Consider the following 15,895-nt stretch of genomic DNA (forward strand, 5'->3'; position numbering starts at 1 on the left):
GTGGTTGTGAGACTTAAGGCCAACCTCCCCAAGAGGCTTTTTCTATTTCTTCTAGTAAACCTAGACTCCCCTTCAGTCATCTTCAGCTCTTCTCACATTTTGTTCTTTCAACCCTGACCTCTGACCCTGCTTTTCACTTCTGCCCTTTCACCCTCACTCCTGCTTCCTTTCATAAATCCATGAATCTCTTTCGACCCTCCTGGCCCAGGGCCACGTTCCTTCCTCCTCAGTTTTTTCCCCTTTCCTCCCCTTTCCTTCATTCTCCCATCCGACTTTCAGTCCTTCCTTTCTCATGCAGACTTTGATTCCAACCCCATCAAAAACAAAACAAACAAAAATTAAAGCACGCCAGAGTTAGCAGCATGTCAAAATTCAAAAGGTTTATTACTCACCTATTCTATTATATTTACTTATTCAGTTTTATTGTTTTAAAATATATCAAAATAAATAGAGAAATTTATACCTATCTTATTTATAAATGGAAGAACAGCTGGTACCCCAGGTGGCACCAACAATCCTAGCAGCTCTTACTATAAATATCCATAGTAGTAAGCAATTTCCATTTCTTTTTGCCTCTTAATGAAAAACTGCAGTTTCCCCAAAGAGGTGTATTTGGCAGCATTCACACGTTCTTGTTGAGCCCGCCTCTTCATGGCCTCCCGCTCTGGTCTCTGCTCTTGTTTGATGGGCTTTGACATGACTGGCTCAGAAACGTTGGGTTCCCTCCATGGTCTTCGTTGCTTGCTGAAGTCTTGGAGTAGAAATGCGGTTTGGAGCTTGGGTGGGGAGTGGCGCTTAATCACAGCAGGGGGAACAGGCTCCCGCTGGAGAGAAGCACAAGATGAAGTTTTGTAGGATGCAGGCCTAGGAGCGGAAGACTGAGGGACACTAGGCTGGGTATGGTCGGTCCAACCCGGATGGTTTGGGTTGGTCACAGTTGGCTGAGCTGGTTTGGCAGGACCTGGCAAAGAGGCAGGAGCTGGCTGGGATGAAGTGGCTGCAGCAGGTTGAGCTGAGTTAGTAGAGGCAGTCTGGGCATGGTCCGCCACAGTAGGCAGATGTGAGACCAGAGACTGTGGCCTCCGAGGAGCAGGTCGAGCTTGAGGCTTGTCCCAGGCAGAAAAAGGCAGAGGTATCAACTTGACCTTCCCACGAGGAGGCAAGTGATACTGGGATGGAGATGGAAACTCTGTTTCAGCACTGCTGTCTGGTTTCTGGGTTTTGACTTGAGGTTTCTCAGGGCTCTTACCCTCACGTGGGGTACGCTGCCATGGCTGGCTAGGTGGGGGTGACTGGGGGTCTTTAGGGTTGCTTGAATTCCCCAAGACCTGATAGGAAGAGAGCCCAGTTTTCTTATCATTCTTTCCCCCCAGTGCATGAAAAACCTTCACAGACTCCAGCATGCACATGCCTAGGGAGGTTCGAGGCTTTTTAAAGCTCTCTTGGATAAGCTCAGTTTGGTGTTCCTTCTGCTTCATCTGGGGAATTGTTGGCTTCTCTTCTGCCTTGACTTTGTTCCCTGCCTGCTTATTCTCTTCAGCCTTCTTTCTTCCTCTGGCCCTTGTGGTCTTTTCCTGCCCATGGCTCTTAGTTTTGCTGATCTTTCTGGATGCAGTTTTCTGAGGTTTGCCTTTCGAATGCTTGGCCGTGTTCACAGGAGCCCTGTCACTGACTGCAGCATTGCATGGAACCACTTCTCCCACTAACAGGCACTCTGGATTCTTTGGCTGGATTTTGGCCTTGGGAGAACCACTGATAGGCTCAGAGGCTTTATGTTTGTTCTTCCTGGGTTGATCAGAGGGAACCTTTAGGAGACTTGGCTTTTCCTGTACCTGATTCATCTGAAGATGAATGGCTCTGGTGTCTTTCGCTTTGATCACGTCGTGACCTTTGGATTGATCAAGATCTTTCAAAGAATTAAATATATATCAGTAAAAATGCATAACAAGCAACAAAATTCAATCAATGTGAATGTATAGGTAGCCAAATTATATATAGACAAGTATTTCAATTGAAACTGGTACAAAGCAGACAGCCAAATAATAAGTGTAAAAGAATTTCATTATTGTGCTCATTCATATCTTTACCCAGCAAGTAACAGGTATTAAGCCTGGTAGAAATATATATTTCAAAGTATAGAAATATATCATAAGCAGAAAGGAAGCTTAAAAAGTATCAAGAAAGTTTTTGTATTTTTCCTAGAACTTAGATTATAATCATCTTCAACATCCAAGAAGATGACATCCCAAAAGCTAAAAAAACCATTATCACTTGAATCCAATTAAAAAAGATTTTCAAATGTAAGAAAATCCAAAGGACTCCACAATATTGTTTTAGATAAATGCAGATTTTTTTTCCCTCCCCACGTGGCCCTGGCAGTGAAATCACTGCGTCCTAACCACTGGACCGGCAGGGAATTCCCTCAATGTGGAACTAGAGATGTGGGGCTTGACTTTTTCTTTTCCTTCTTAGGTAGCTAAGATCTAAAAATGAACGGTGGCTGTTGATCAATGTGCTCCCTGTGTTAGGAGGGAAAGAACTGTAAAGATGAAAAGCAACCTTGCCGTAGAACCTACATATCACACAAAGGAAATAGTCCTTCTGATTCAACTTAGAAGATATCATTTAAAATTTGTAATTGGTAATATGTCTACATAGTTTAAAAATTAGAAAGAATAAAACATTGAAAAGCAGACCCCTAGATAACCACTTTGGTTTCTTGTATATAGGAAGCATCATTACTAAAACATATTTCTAAAATGTTGATATTCAAAAGTATCAAGTGCCAACTGTATTCAGAGAGGCAATAAAAGAATAAAACACTGAGTATGACTTTTCTAATAATCTGCCTTTCCTGGTGCTACCCTGTTCTGGGCTTACTTTCCTCCTTAGTCTGTTAAAATAAGGATTTGCTACAATCCACTTTGTTTTGCGCTGCTCTGAGCAGAATTCACTCTATGCTGTTTCTGCTTTAATTTAAAATCTTTGGTTCCCATCAACATTCCATTGCAAACTACGTTTTACTTGAGAGCTCCTCTATGCTTTCCCTCTTCATTCTTATATTTTTTCCTATCACTTGGTTCCTGTCAGTCTGGGCTGATGAAAACAATCCTAAACTTCCTTACGTTTGACTCTGGGCCTCCCTACAGCCCAGTACTCTCCATCCTCTCTCCCTATTTTCTCCTTTCAACTAGTCGAAATATTAGTGGAGGGAGACCATTAGAGATGGAACATCTTGCTATATATTGCTAGTTTTTTGTGTCACCTGCCGTTTCTATGTATCTGTGGAAACACTCTTGAGATGTCTCTGATATCATTTTCTCCATGGGTACCCTTTAAGGCTCAATATTAGAAAAGAAAGGGATCAGAGTGATCAACCAATGTAGTATCCTAACATAACAGAAGGAAAAAATCATGGGTTGTGAGACAGTCAATGATGTGTCCAAAGTCACACAGATAGTAAATGCCAAAGTCAAAAGTGAAATTAGGTCTCCAGACTTGTAGTTCAATACTTTCCCTCATTATTCCATGCTATTTTGAATCTACTACTAAATTTAGGGGCAAAATTAATCTGACAAAAAACTTTAAAAAGTTTCTTTTCTTACCTGACATGGTCAGAGAAGAAGAGGAAACATCAAATGCAGATAGAAGGGATGAGGAGGCAACACCAGAAGATGTCTGAGTGGCTGCAGCTGAACAGTACAAATGTCACTGGATACTGGTCACTGGTCACTGGTCACTGGTCCATTGTGATGATCCGACTTTATTTATGACAACTCCACGGAAACCCCAAGACTCTACCAAGTGGTAGTAGGTTTGTTAGGAGAATGATGTCACAAAGCAGGCGGTTGAAACGTATGAGATAGCCAATGGGGAGGTCTGATCCCCAACAGGAAGGTGGGGATGGGTGGAGAGAGTGTAGGAGTGGTAAAACACCACGTAAATTTCTGAGCTCTGGGGAGGAAATCCTAGAAGACAGATTTACTTCCCCAGGCTCTTACATTAGGGAAAACATTGCAACATTTCTTACAGACGTTCATTAATATAACTAACTAACAGTTACTTATATTCTACAGAGTGTTATATTTTATGTATCATATACTTAGAGCTATTTATGTATCTTATTAATATCATTAGGAAGGAAAGAGCCATCTAGTTTGAACTCTTACAGTTGTTCTGAATTCATGTCTGTCTAATTCATGAACTTATAGCAGCTTTTAAGGAGCAAAAGTAGGAATTCAGAAGCTCTTTTTGTAACTTGGTTAAAGAGTAGGGTGAAGTTTGTTGGGTGTACCTTGTGGAGAATGTTGTGGTCCAAGGCTCTTCTCTTTTAGTTTCTTCACCTTGACTACTAACTTCCTTGGGCTGGGCTAGGGTGGGCCAGTTTGGACTTGCAAGTTACATTTCTCTTTTGCTATCTTTTTCTTTTATGGGAATTGTTCCTAGGACAAGCGTTGATCTTGCATTCTTACCCTCATGGATGTTACTTGCTCTCAGCTTCCAGAAGTGGGAGTCTTGTTTTCAGTACTAGATGCTTCTTTCCACAACTTAAAATATTATGTTTTATTTATTTATTTATTTGGTTGTGCCAGGTCTTAGTTGCAACTTGAGTGCTCCTTTGTTGCAGCTCAGCAGCTTAGTTGTAGCATGCAAACTCTTAGTTGCGACATGCATGTGGGATCTTGTTCCCCGACCAGGGATCATACCCAGGCCCTCTGCATTGGGAGCACAGAGTCTTAACCACTGTGCCATCAGAGAAATCCCTTTCCACAACTTTCTATCTAATAAACTTAGGAATAGATACAAAAGGAACAGGTGACATCAGTAAAACTGGTGAAGTTCCTCCAAAAAGTCTCTCCTCCATAAAAGCAAACTGTCAGAATCAACTTGGATCATGTTGGATATGCATCCATGAATGAACAATCATGTCACTTTTTAAAGTCTGTTGGTAATTAGTCACTGCACATCTCTTATTCAGTTCATTCATAGACAGCAAAGAATGTAGCTCTGTTGCTTCCTTGTCTTCCAGTGATAAACCCATGTGACATTTAAAAAAAAGATAATTGAGAATTGGCCCACAAAATGAAAGTGCAGCAAATAAATGAGAAGTGATAATGCTGGAAGTGAAATTCAAATTGAGCATACATGGAGTCGTATCATGAGGAAGTTAACACTTTTGTCTTGAAAGAGTATAGATATGCAGCCAGAAGGACTTAGTGAGGGCAAGCTTATCCACATAAATGAGGAAAGTGGCTGTCAGAATAACTTCACATAAAAGGAATTCTCAGAGAGATTTCATGAGATTGAAAGTACAAAGAATAAAATGTTGGAAGGTGATCCAAACTTAGAAAGGAGTATGACTATTCACCAAGACTTAGAGTAGATGCTTGCTCCATGTTGCAAGACAAGAAGAGAGAGGCAAGCACTAGTCAAACTACTCTTGATAAGCATTTTACAAAGAAAGAAATTTAATTCTTAAATCTTCTAAATGCTTTGGATTTCAATGTACTAAATAAATATTAGTTTTACTAGTTTTTCATTTCCTTGTACATTTATAATTGTAGGAGAGTTTTTAATGTTTTAACAAAACATTTGTCATGGAAGAGTGGTAATTTCCCCCATTGATTATTATTATTTTTTAAAGTTATTTATTTATTTATTTGTTTGTTTATTTACTTTTGGCTGCGTTGGGTCTTTGTTGGTGTGCGTGGGCTTTCTCTAGTTGCGGTGAGCGGGGGCTACTCTTTGTTGCAGTGCGCGGGCTTCTCATTGAGGTGGCTTCTCTTGTTGCAGAGCACAGGCTCTAGGTGCGCGGGCTTCAGTAGTTAGAGCATGTGGGCTCGGTAGTTGTGGCTCACAGACTCTAGAGCGCAGGCTCAGCAGTTGGAGCGCAGGGGCATTGTTGCTCCACGGCATGTGGGATCTTCCTGACAAGGGATCAAACCTGTGCCCCCTGCGTTGACTGGTGGATTCTTAACCACTGTGCCATCAGGGAAGCCCCTCCCCTCACTTGATTATTAAGATCTCTTTGCATGGTTTCAAAGTGCAGGATCATTTTTACAGCCTGGCACTACTGGGCAAAGCGAAGATTTCTTATATATTAAAATTTAGCATACTATGATGATAAGCACGTGAAAAAGCAGCATTTCAAAGCAATGCTAAAGGTTAGGTACTTCACAAAAGGAAGCTGAGGGACTTCCCTGGTGGTCCAATGGGTAAGACTGTGCTCCCAATGCAGGGAGCCTGGGTTTGATCCTTGGTCAGGGAACTAGAATCCGCATGCATGCCACAATGAAGAGTTTGCATGCCACAGTGAGAAGTGTGCATGCCACAACGAAGATCCCACATGCCACAACTAAGACCCGGTGCAGCCTAAATAAATAAATATTTTTTAAAAATTACTGTTAAAAAAAGGAAGCTGAGGAAACTGGCAAAGGATTTAGAAAACCTGTGGCTGTTGTCTGCTGTCCATGGTCAACATGTGGTTAATCCAGGATATGAATATAGGCAAGCTAACTCTAGAGAATGGGCTCCTAACTAGTATACTATATTGCCTTCCTGTGTTAGGTATCCAATACATGGTTTCTTCTATAAAGAAAATGAATTTTAATTCATAAAAATTAAAATTTTGTAAGTTAGGAAAGAACATATATGAAATTAAATGGCAAAGTACAGACTGGAAAAACATATTTATAACACCTGACACAACAAGGGGGTTAATATACAGGACATAGTGCCTTAGTTAACATGTCAGCAGGCTTTGGAGCTGGCAGACAACAATCCAAATTGTAGCTTCATCACTTACTACTTACATGACCCTGGGCAAGTTACTAATTAATCTTTGCAGTCGGTTTCTCATCTGGAAATGGGCAAAATAATAGAACTTACTTCATAGAGTTGCTGAGGAGATAAAACAAGATAACTTATGTAGAGCATCTAGCACAGTGCTTTGCTGTGCTTATATTAGTACTATGCAAAGATTATTATAAATCAATAAGAAAAGAATAATGAAAACAATAGAAGAACGGACAAAAATACATAAAGAGCAGTTCATGAAGAAGAAAAACAGTTGTTCAAAATAGTAAATAACCAAAGCAATGTAAATTAAAATAAAAATCATATAATTTTTCTGCACAGTAAACTAAATGCCCAAGGTTGGTAAGAGTTTAGGAAATACATAATAAAGGTAGTGAAAACTGATACATCCTTCCTAGAGGGCAATTTGGCAGATTGATGAAGTGATTTTAGGAACTTAGTCTAAGAAAAGAAATAGGTAGTCAAGGATATATGCATGAGGACTTTTTGTTTTTCTTTTTTAGTTTATTTATTTATTTATTTATTTATGGCTGCGTTGGGTCTTCATTGCTATGCACGGGCTTTCTCTAGTTGCGGTGTGTGGGCTTCTCATTGAGGTGGCTTCTCTTGTTGCAGAGCATGGGCTCTATGCGCACGGGCTTCAGTAGTTGTGGCTCGTGGGCTCAGTGGTTGTGGTTCGCGGGCTCTAGGGTGCAGGCTCAGTAGTTGTGGCACATGGGCTTAGTTACTCCGTGGCATGTGGGATCTTCCCGGACCAGGGCTCAAGCCCATGTCCCTTGCATTGGCAGGCGGATTCTTAACCACTGCTCCACCAGGGAAGTAACTGCATGAGGATGTTTATTATAACGTTTGTAATTTTCAATACGAAAATTTGTAAACAACCTTAATGTCCATCTGTAGAGGGTTTTAGATGAATAAAAGTTATGAAATTCCTTACAATGTAATACAATGCAGCCAATAAAAATAATGGTTAAAATGAGGATCCGCCTTGTTCCAGTGACCATTATTTCCTGCTTGGATTCATCCGTGCCTCCAGTTTCTCTCCCTGTCAACTCATTCTTTACGCAGCTGCCAAAGGCAAATCTAATCATGTCACTCCCTTGCTTAACCCTCTCATGGCTGCTCAATGCAAAACCCTCAAAGAGCCTCCAAGGCTGGAGGCTTAACCTGTTTCTTCCCTTCACACTCCAGTTAACATGCTTCTCAGCTGGCCTTTGTACCGTTATTCTCCCTAAGGATTTAGCATTTCTCTGAGCCACTTTGGTTAGAATCATCCTGTTCTGTCTTTTAATGAAACCTTTCATTTCTCCTTTGGAGCACTTACGTAAATGTTATTAAATGTTGTTTATGCCATTATCTGTTTAATATATGTCTTTTCCATGAACGGTTAAATCCCAAGAGGGCCAAAATTATCTGTTTCGCCACAGTTTTACCCGTTGCACCTAGTGGTTCTGATGCTTGCTCTTCAAATATTTTTTGCCCTTTTTTGCCTTTGAGTATGACTTCTAAGTTTTGGTTGAAAGCTAGACATAACGTACTCGGTAAAAACAACTGAGGTAAATAGGCCTTTAATGTGAGTTTTTATGTTCTAGGAATTAAACTGTTTACCATTTGTTGCTAGTCATAGGTGCCAGAAGCTATGATTTCTTCCGGGGTCCTTTGTTTTCTTCAGGGGTGTCTTTTTTTCAGTTTATTTTGTGTTCCCTGCTCTCTTTGGGGTTTCCTTGAGACTTCTTCATTAAGATCTGAGACTTGAAGTTCTTTCCATTGAAATCCCATTTTGATACAGGAGCCCTATTAATGCAGTGGAAGGGGAATGTAGGGGAAGGGGAAGTGTCTACAGTTCTGTGATTAGATCTCAGCCTGTGTCCCTGGGATTTAACCTTTCCAGGTGCTTTTCAAATTATTTTTCCCATTAGGTAAGAGAATGCTAGAGGGAGCTGGAGTTGGGTATTTCCTTTCCTCCACATGGAAAGCTCAAGAGGACTAGATATGGGGACTTCCTTTCTCCAAGCTAGTTACGATCTGATAGAAACTAGGGTGGGCACTCTGGTGAGACAGTTTCCCTTGAGGGAAGGCTTCCTTATGGAGAACAGAGTGCGGTGGGCTCTTGCTCTTCTTCTGTCTCTGCCAGAAGTAGGCAGGACTTTTCTTTGATCTTCACCCTGAGATCATGGTGGGGCTCCTGGTGGCATAATCCATGAAAGGGTGGAGGGCCCTGTAAGACTGCCCCCTCCGCTGGAGTTTTTAAGCATGTTCACAATGAGCCTCCAGAAATTCATCAATTGCAGTTTAAGTTTTGCTCCCCAGATCTAGGCTCTAGCAGAGTCCTGTGATTTGTGAAAATTTGATTCTCTGTATTCACTTATCTAGTTCTTGTGGTGGTGATAACTTGCCATGTGATCTCAGTTCTCTGACGGATTTAAGAATTGTTGATTTTCAGTTTGTTCAGCTTTTCTCTTATTGTGATGACAGGACTGATGATCTCTAAGCTCCAAACTTATTGGACCACAAACTCGAAGTCTTTTAATCTTTTATAATGAAAATTAATGTTTGCTTCTTTCCTCTGCAAATAGTTCCCTTTCATCTTGATTTGTTGGAAAAGGGAAGAGATGCATTCATGGAGTCCTTCTGCTTTTTTATTTTATTTATTTATTTATTTTTTACTTTTTTATTTTTTGCGTACGCGGGCCTCTCACTGTTGTGGACTCTCCCGTTGTGGAGCGCAGGCTCCGGACACGCAGGCTCAGCGGCCATGGCTCACGGGCCTAGCCGCTCCGCGGCATGTGGGATCTTCCCGAACCGGGGCAGGAACCCGTGTCCCCTGCATCGGCAGGCGGACTCTCAACCACTGAACCAACAGGGAAGCCCGCTCCTGCTTTTTTTAAAGCAGAATGTCACAGATTGCTCCAGGAGATGTCACATCCTAGAATTAAAGCTTTCCTTGTTTGACCCATTCCAGAAACGTTGATGCCAAGCCCATACTCTTTAGGGGAGATATGTATGTAGGTGATTTGCCTAGGACTCTAAAAATAAAAAAGTAGAAAATAAAAAAGAGATTTGCTGCATTAGAAAAGACTAGTGTGTAGAGTGTGGGCTCCTGTTGTACACTCGGGATGACCTAGCCCCCTCCAAGTCAGAGGTGGGTGAGAAGTAGCAATTCCAACAGACAAGGATGATCCTCCCTATTTATCCCTACCTCGGGCTCATTTTATCCTGGGCTGCATCACTTAAACTCAAAACACACTTTTAATATTCAGGGGTCGGTCCTTGTAGCCATCACATTGTGCTATTCTCCACACCTTATGAGTGGGTCCACAGGAAACTGTAAACAGGTCTGGCTTTCCATGTCACCACTCACACAAGCCAGTGCTTTTCCACACTTGATCTGCAGATCATAGACACGTGAGGGTTATGCAAAAGAACAAGAACAAAGCTTTCTTATAAGTTAGAAGACAACACAAGGGTTCTGGAAGGAAAACGGAGAGGGGAGGAGTCAGCTACAGGCCACAGGGGGCATCCGCTTGTTCCAGGACTGAAGGGGACGAGGCTAGGGCCTCTTGTTTACTGTCCTGAGGACTCTGAGCGCTGGGATGGGACAACAGCCTCAAACCATCCACCTTTGGGGGGAAGACTGCAGGCCGGGGGTGGGAACAGAATGCTGTATCTCTGGGTGCCCAGTTTGCTCCAGGATTACAGAGGTTAGGGCTAAGTCGTCCGTTTCACATTGGAACAGGTTCCACATGAGGCCCAGTCTGGGAGGACCCTACCCAAACTTATTGGCTCAGGCCAACTTTCTCCTCTTACACCCCAAGGTAATGAATCTCGGCCTGGAGGAGAATGACTTGGTCGATGTCCCAGTGGTTTTATGTCCAGCCAAGCACCTTGCCGTAACAGCAAGGTGGCAGCTTGCTGTGCCCACTGTGGAGGTGAGGCTGCTAGGAGTAGAGGCCGGAACCAACACGGCCCTAAAGGCAGCCTTGGCTGGGCATGGGCTGGGCCGTCTGCTGGAAGTAGGGGGGCCCTGCCTGGGTGTGCCCCCAGGGATGTGACTTAAGATGGGAGCAGTAGTGTCCTCAAACCGACGATTATTCTTATTGCTGGGTCCCGTGGTCACCATGGGGGTAGCTCTGGTGAGGAGGGCCCCAGAGTTCAGGCCCATGCTTCCCACATTGCTGTGTGTGGTGCTCGGGGGCCCCCTGGTTCCTGCTGTAATGCTGAGAGCTGAAAAGATGCAGCTCAGATCTTGGGCAGCCGCTCTGCTCCCAAAACCCAGCTGGGTGCTGGCATGGGTGCCCACGGTGGAATTAAAATAAGGATTTACGACAATCAACTTTGTTTTGCCCTGCTCTGAGCAGAATTCACTCTATGCTGTTTCTGCTTTAAAATCCTTGGTTCCCATCAACATTCCATTGCAAACTACGTTTTACTTGAGAGCTCCTCTATGCTTTCCCTCTTCATTCTTATATTTTTTCCTATCACTTGGTTCCTGTCGGTCTGGGCTGATGAAAACAATCATAAACTTCCTTACGTTTGACTCTGGGCCTCCCTACAGCCCAGTACTCTCCATCCTCTCTCCCTATTTTCTCTTTTCAACTAGTCGAAATATTAGTGGAGGGAGACCATTAGAGATGGAACATCTTGCTATATATTGCTCATTTTCTATGTCAACTTGCTTTTCTGTGTTTCTGTTGAAAAACTCTTGAGAAGGCTCTGATTTCATTTTCTACATGGGTACCCTTTAAGACTCAATATTAGAACAGAAAGGGATCAGGGTGATCAACCAATGTAGTATCCTAATGTAACAGAGAAGGAAAAAATCAGCCTTCGTGAGACAGTCAATGATATGTCCAAAGTCACACAGATAGTAAATGCCAAAGTCAAAAGTGAAATTAGGTCTCCAGTCTTTTAGTTCAATATGTTCCCTCATTATTCCATGCTATTTTGAATCTACTGCTAAATATAGGGGCAAAGTAAATCTAATGAAAAACTCTAAACTGTGTCTTTTCTTACCTGACATGGTCAGAGAAGAAGAGGAAACATCAAATGCACATAGAAGGGATGAAGAGACAACACCACTGGATATCTGAGTGGCTGCAGCTGAATGGCACAAGTTTTCAGTTTAAAGATCACTGGTCACTTGTGATTATCCAAATTTATTTACAGACAACTCCACGGAAACCCCAAGACCTACCAAGTGGTAGTAGGTTTGGTAGGAGAATGATGTCACAAGGCAGGCAGTTGAAACGAATGAGATCGCCAATGGGGAGGTCCGATCCCCAACAGGAAGGCAGGGATGGGTGGAGAGGCTCTAGGAGAGCTAAAACACCACGTAAATTTCTGAGCTCTGGGGAGGAAATCCTAGAAGACAGATTTACTTCCCCCAGGCTCTTACATTAGGGAAAACATTGCAACATTTCTTACAGACGTTCATTAATATAATTAACTAACAGTTACTTATATTCTACAGAGTATTATATTTTATGTATCATATACTTAGAGCTATATATATATATCTTATTTAATTAATATCCTTAGGAAGGAAAGAGCCGTCTGGTTTGAACTATTACAGTTGTTCTGAAATCATATCTAACTAGTGAACTTATAGCAGCTTTTAAGGAGCAAAAGTAGGGATTCAGAAGCTCTTTTTGTAACTTGGTTAAAGAGTAGGGTGAAGTTTGTTGAGTGTACCTTGTGGAGAATGTTGTGGTCTAAGGCTCTTCTCTTTTAGTTTCTTCTCCTTGACTCCTGCCTTCCTTGGGCTGGGCTAGGCTTGGCCAGGTTGGACTTATATTTCTCTTCTGCTTTCTTTCTTTTTTTTCCCATTTTGGGCATTGTTTCTATGACAAGCCTTGATCTTGCATTCTTACCCTCATGGATGTTACTTGCTGTCCACTTCCAGCAGCAGGAGCCTTCTTTTCAGTGCCTGATGCTTCACAGAATAGACTCTGCCCATTGGAAGCAAATAGCAGAGAGCTAGGAGACAAAGTTGGTTGCAGACCTTTCCTCTTCCAGCCTTTGGTTGGAATTCTTTGGCCCATAATTTGCTACCTATATTTCCTTGGGCCACACTGGTATCCTGCCATCCAGCTCTTGTATATGTGAGAGACATTCTGAATACTGTCCCTTTTCTTTGCACAGAAGTATATACAGTGTGGCAGTTACTGTAATCTCCTCCCCCTTGCAAACAGCCACTCTAGAATCTTGGACCTCTAGGGTTCTCTGTCTTGCATGCTTGGGAGCAAGGTCAAGGAAAATGAAGAGGGGAATAATTAGAGAAGGAAGAGGACATTGCTGGAGAACTGGGAGCAGATAAGGTGAAAGGGCCCAGGAGAAAAGAGATTCATGTAGTTTTGTTGGTTTCTGTGGGAAACAAGTTGACACACTTTGGCCGCATTTTGTATTACCAGAACAGACAGTCATAGATATAAGTAGCTCGATAGTGCAGCAACTGCCATGAATTCTGAACACTAAAGAGAACAGTCTTACATGTATTTCTCATTTTGTTTTCTGTCATATTACCTTCTTAATAGAATTCACTGGTATGTTTGTAGAATACAGATTTTTTAAATGGTTATTTAAATGGTTTAAATGGATATTTAATTTTTTTTAATTTTTTAAAATTTATTCAAATGGTTATTTCCTTGCCATATTTTTAAGGACTCCAACATTGTAAGACATATTGCATTTTTTTCTCGTGACGATTTTTTCTCTTGAAGCATCATGAACGAACTTGACCTGTTGTATTTTGTGGAGAAAGTGTAAAAAGGGTCTGTGAAAAAGACACTGTGGTGAGTCGCATTATGCACCCCAGCGTAAGCAGCAGATATGTGCCATCAGCCCAATTTGGCCTGGATTGCCTCTGTTTTAGTTCCCGTGGTTAGTGCTTTTCTCCCTAACTGCTCTTGTGACGGTGATAATGTGAGTAAGGGCTGATTGCTGTTGATTTATATGTGAGGTTAGCTGGTTTGAGGGAGGAAATCTATGGACCTAGTCATTTTCCTTGGTGGTAAGCTTTCAGGGAGGGGTGCAAGGATTGTTCTTTCTGGGGACTTTTCTAGTACCAGAAAGACATCCCGTAGAGGGGACCTCGAAAGACACACGTGTAATTTTTAGGCCTGTTTTCCTGTTATGAGATATGAGTTGTTTCACTGATGGGGATGATGCTTATCTGAGAAGAAATTGTGAAAGGTGTTGTAGTATAGAGATGTGGCTTAAGCTTTTAAGTTTTTCTCAGGGTTTTTCCCCTAAGCTTCCTACTTCAGATGGCCTACTTACATGATACTAGTATGTGATGTGAGGCTAACAACTTACTAAATACCTGCAAGCCAGATCAGTCTCTTTTCTCTGTATTTCCAAGGAAATTAAGGGACCCATAGCTACTGCAGGTTAGGGTGGGTGGTGTGAGATTGGGGGAAGTGTGGTAAGATATTTTGGTATGAGTAAAGTATTTACATATTAAAATATTGAGTTCCAACATTCAATTCTATTGAGGCAAATCCTTAGTTAGGCTTTTCCTGGTTCCTAGCCTATGTAACTTATTTTCTCTCCCTAGTTCCAGCCATTTAGCTTTAGCTTGCAAGCTCACCTTCATCCTAACCTGTAAAAGAATCTTACATGTAGGGGAAAGAAACTAAAGACCTCTCTTTCAACACTTAGGCACATCAGGCCCTACCCTGACCTGAACCTTTATTCTTAGAGTTAGGGTATTGTCTTGTCCCCTATACCCACTTCCTGCATTTTGAAACCATTAGGTTAACTGAGACATGTCTTGGTGTAACATCCCCAGTTCGTCTCCCCCTGAGACTCTCCTTAATTCTTCCCATTGTCACATTGTGATTTAATTAAATACTGGAATCCCTCAAATCCTTGCATGGTACCTGAGGCCCTATGGGATACTGGTCGATTTTGTTAGTGTCAAGTACTTAGCTGTGTGATTCTCCAAATATCCCTTGCTCCTATATTTTCCATGCCAGCATACTACATACCCATTAAGGCATTGTTTCATCTCATGTTGCACGCACTCCCATCGAGAGGCCTACACTTTGCTACTTCCCATACTTTCTGGGAACCCTGTTATGGCCAGGTCTGGATTGTTTTGTGTACCCACCCAAAGCCTGTGTCTTTTAGCAAGCTGGAACTATAAGGCCAACATAGATTTTCTAGTTTCTGATAGATTTATGTCACAATTTGTACATTGTCATGTCTATAGATATTTCTATCAGTTGTACGTTTTGGGCATTACAAGCCTATTGGATAATTTTCATAAATTGCAAAAGAATATTTTATGACTTAGCACCAAAACGACTGTGCCTAATCGTAAGTTTGTACGTTGTGTACGTTGTGCTCACTTGTATCTTTTCTTTATTTAAATAGTACTTTACTAGTATTGTCCCATTTGTAATTATGTGGAAGTTTTCAGAATTGTAAATTAATGCTTGTGGATTGAAACTTGGTTAGATTATGACTGTCCCACATACGTTAAAGGTAGTGATCTTTTTACTCATTCATTCATTCATTCATTCATTCAATAATTCTGACCTTCCTGACTCAGTTTACCCACCTCAAATGGTTGTGAAGATTACTAACAGTGTATGTAAGATACTTTCAGAAATGAGAAACTAAAAAGTAAAACTAACAAAAAACAGTTGTTATTATAAATCACAATGGAATTTAGTATGCCATTATACCTTCAGACGTACTGTAGGACATGCTGTTCTTTGCTGTTCCACTTGTGGCAGGATTCACAGTTTTTCTAACAGGTACAGATCCCTATGCCTGCTACTGTGAGGAAATGTTATACTTGAGCTCCACTCTTATCTCTCTCAGGCTTTTTGTGGTATTGTCTAAAATGTAAATACATACTGTCAACCAACCTCCAGCATGATACCAGGCACATAATAGAAACCCAATAAATGTTTCACTATGAGTGGAGTATAAGTTGATAGAATATTTTTGAAGGTTGATGAGGCAGATTAGATTGATTGAAAATCTTTCAATATTTTAAGTTTGCATCTCTTTCATTCCAGAAATTCTACGTCTAGAAATTTATATATAGCTCTACACATGTATAAAGAGG

The 15,895-nt window shown here is 41.5% G+C and overlaps 1 protein-coding gene across 1 annotated transcript; it reads right to left on the reverse strand.

Annotated features, from left to right (window-relative positions):
- Positions 1 to 530: 530 nt before the first annotated feature.
- On the reverse strand, positions 531 to 1,916 carry LOC307068783 (uncharacterized protein C2orf78-like; the record flags this gene model as incomplete). Its single annotated transcript, XM_079726816.1, has 1 exon — positions 531 to 1,916. A coding segment is annotated over one exon (1,386 nt), but the record flags the coding sequence as incomplete, so codon positions are not given.
- Positions 1,917 to 15,895: the final 13,979 nt, after the last annotated feature.

This window comes from Hyperoodon ampullatus, assembly GCF_949752795.1.
Source record: "Hyperoodon ampullatus genome assembly, chromosome: 20".
NCBI lineage: Eukaryota > Metazoa > Chordata > Mammalia > Artiodactyla > Ziphiidae > Hyperoodon > Hyperoodon ampullatus.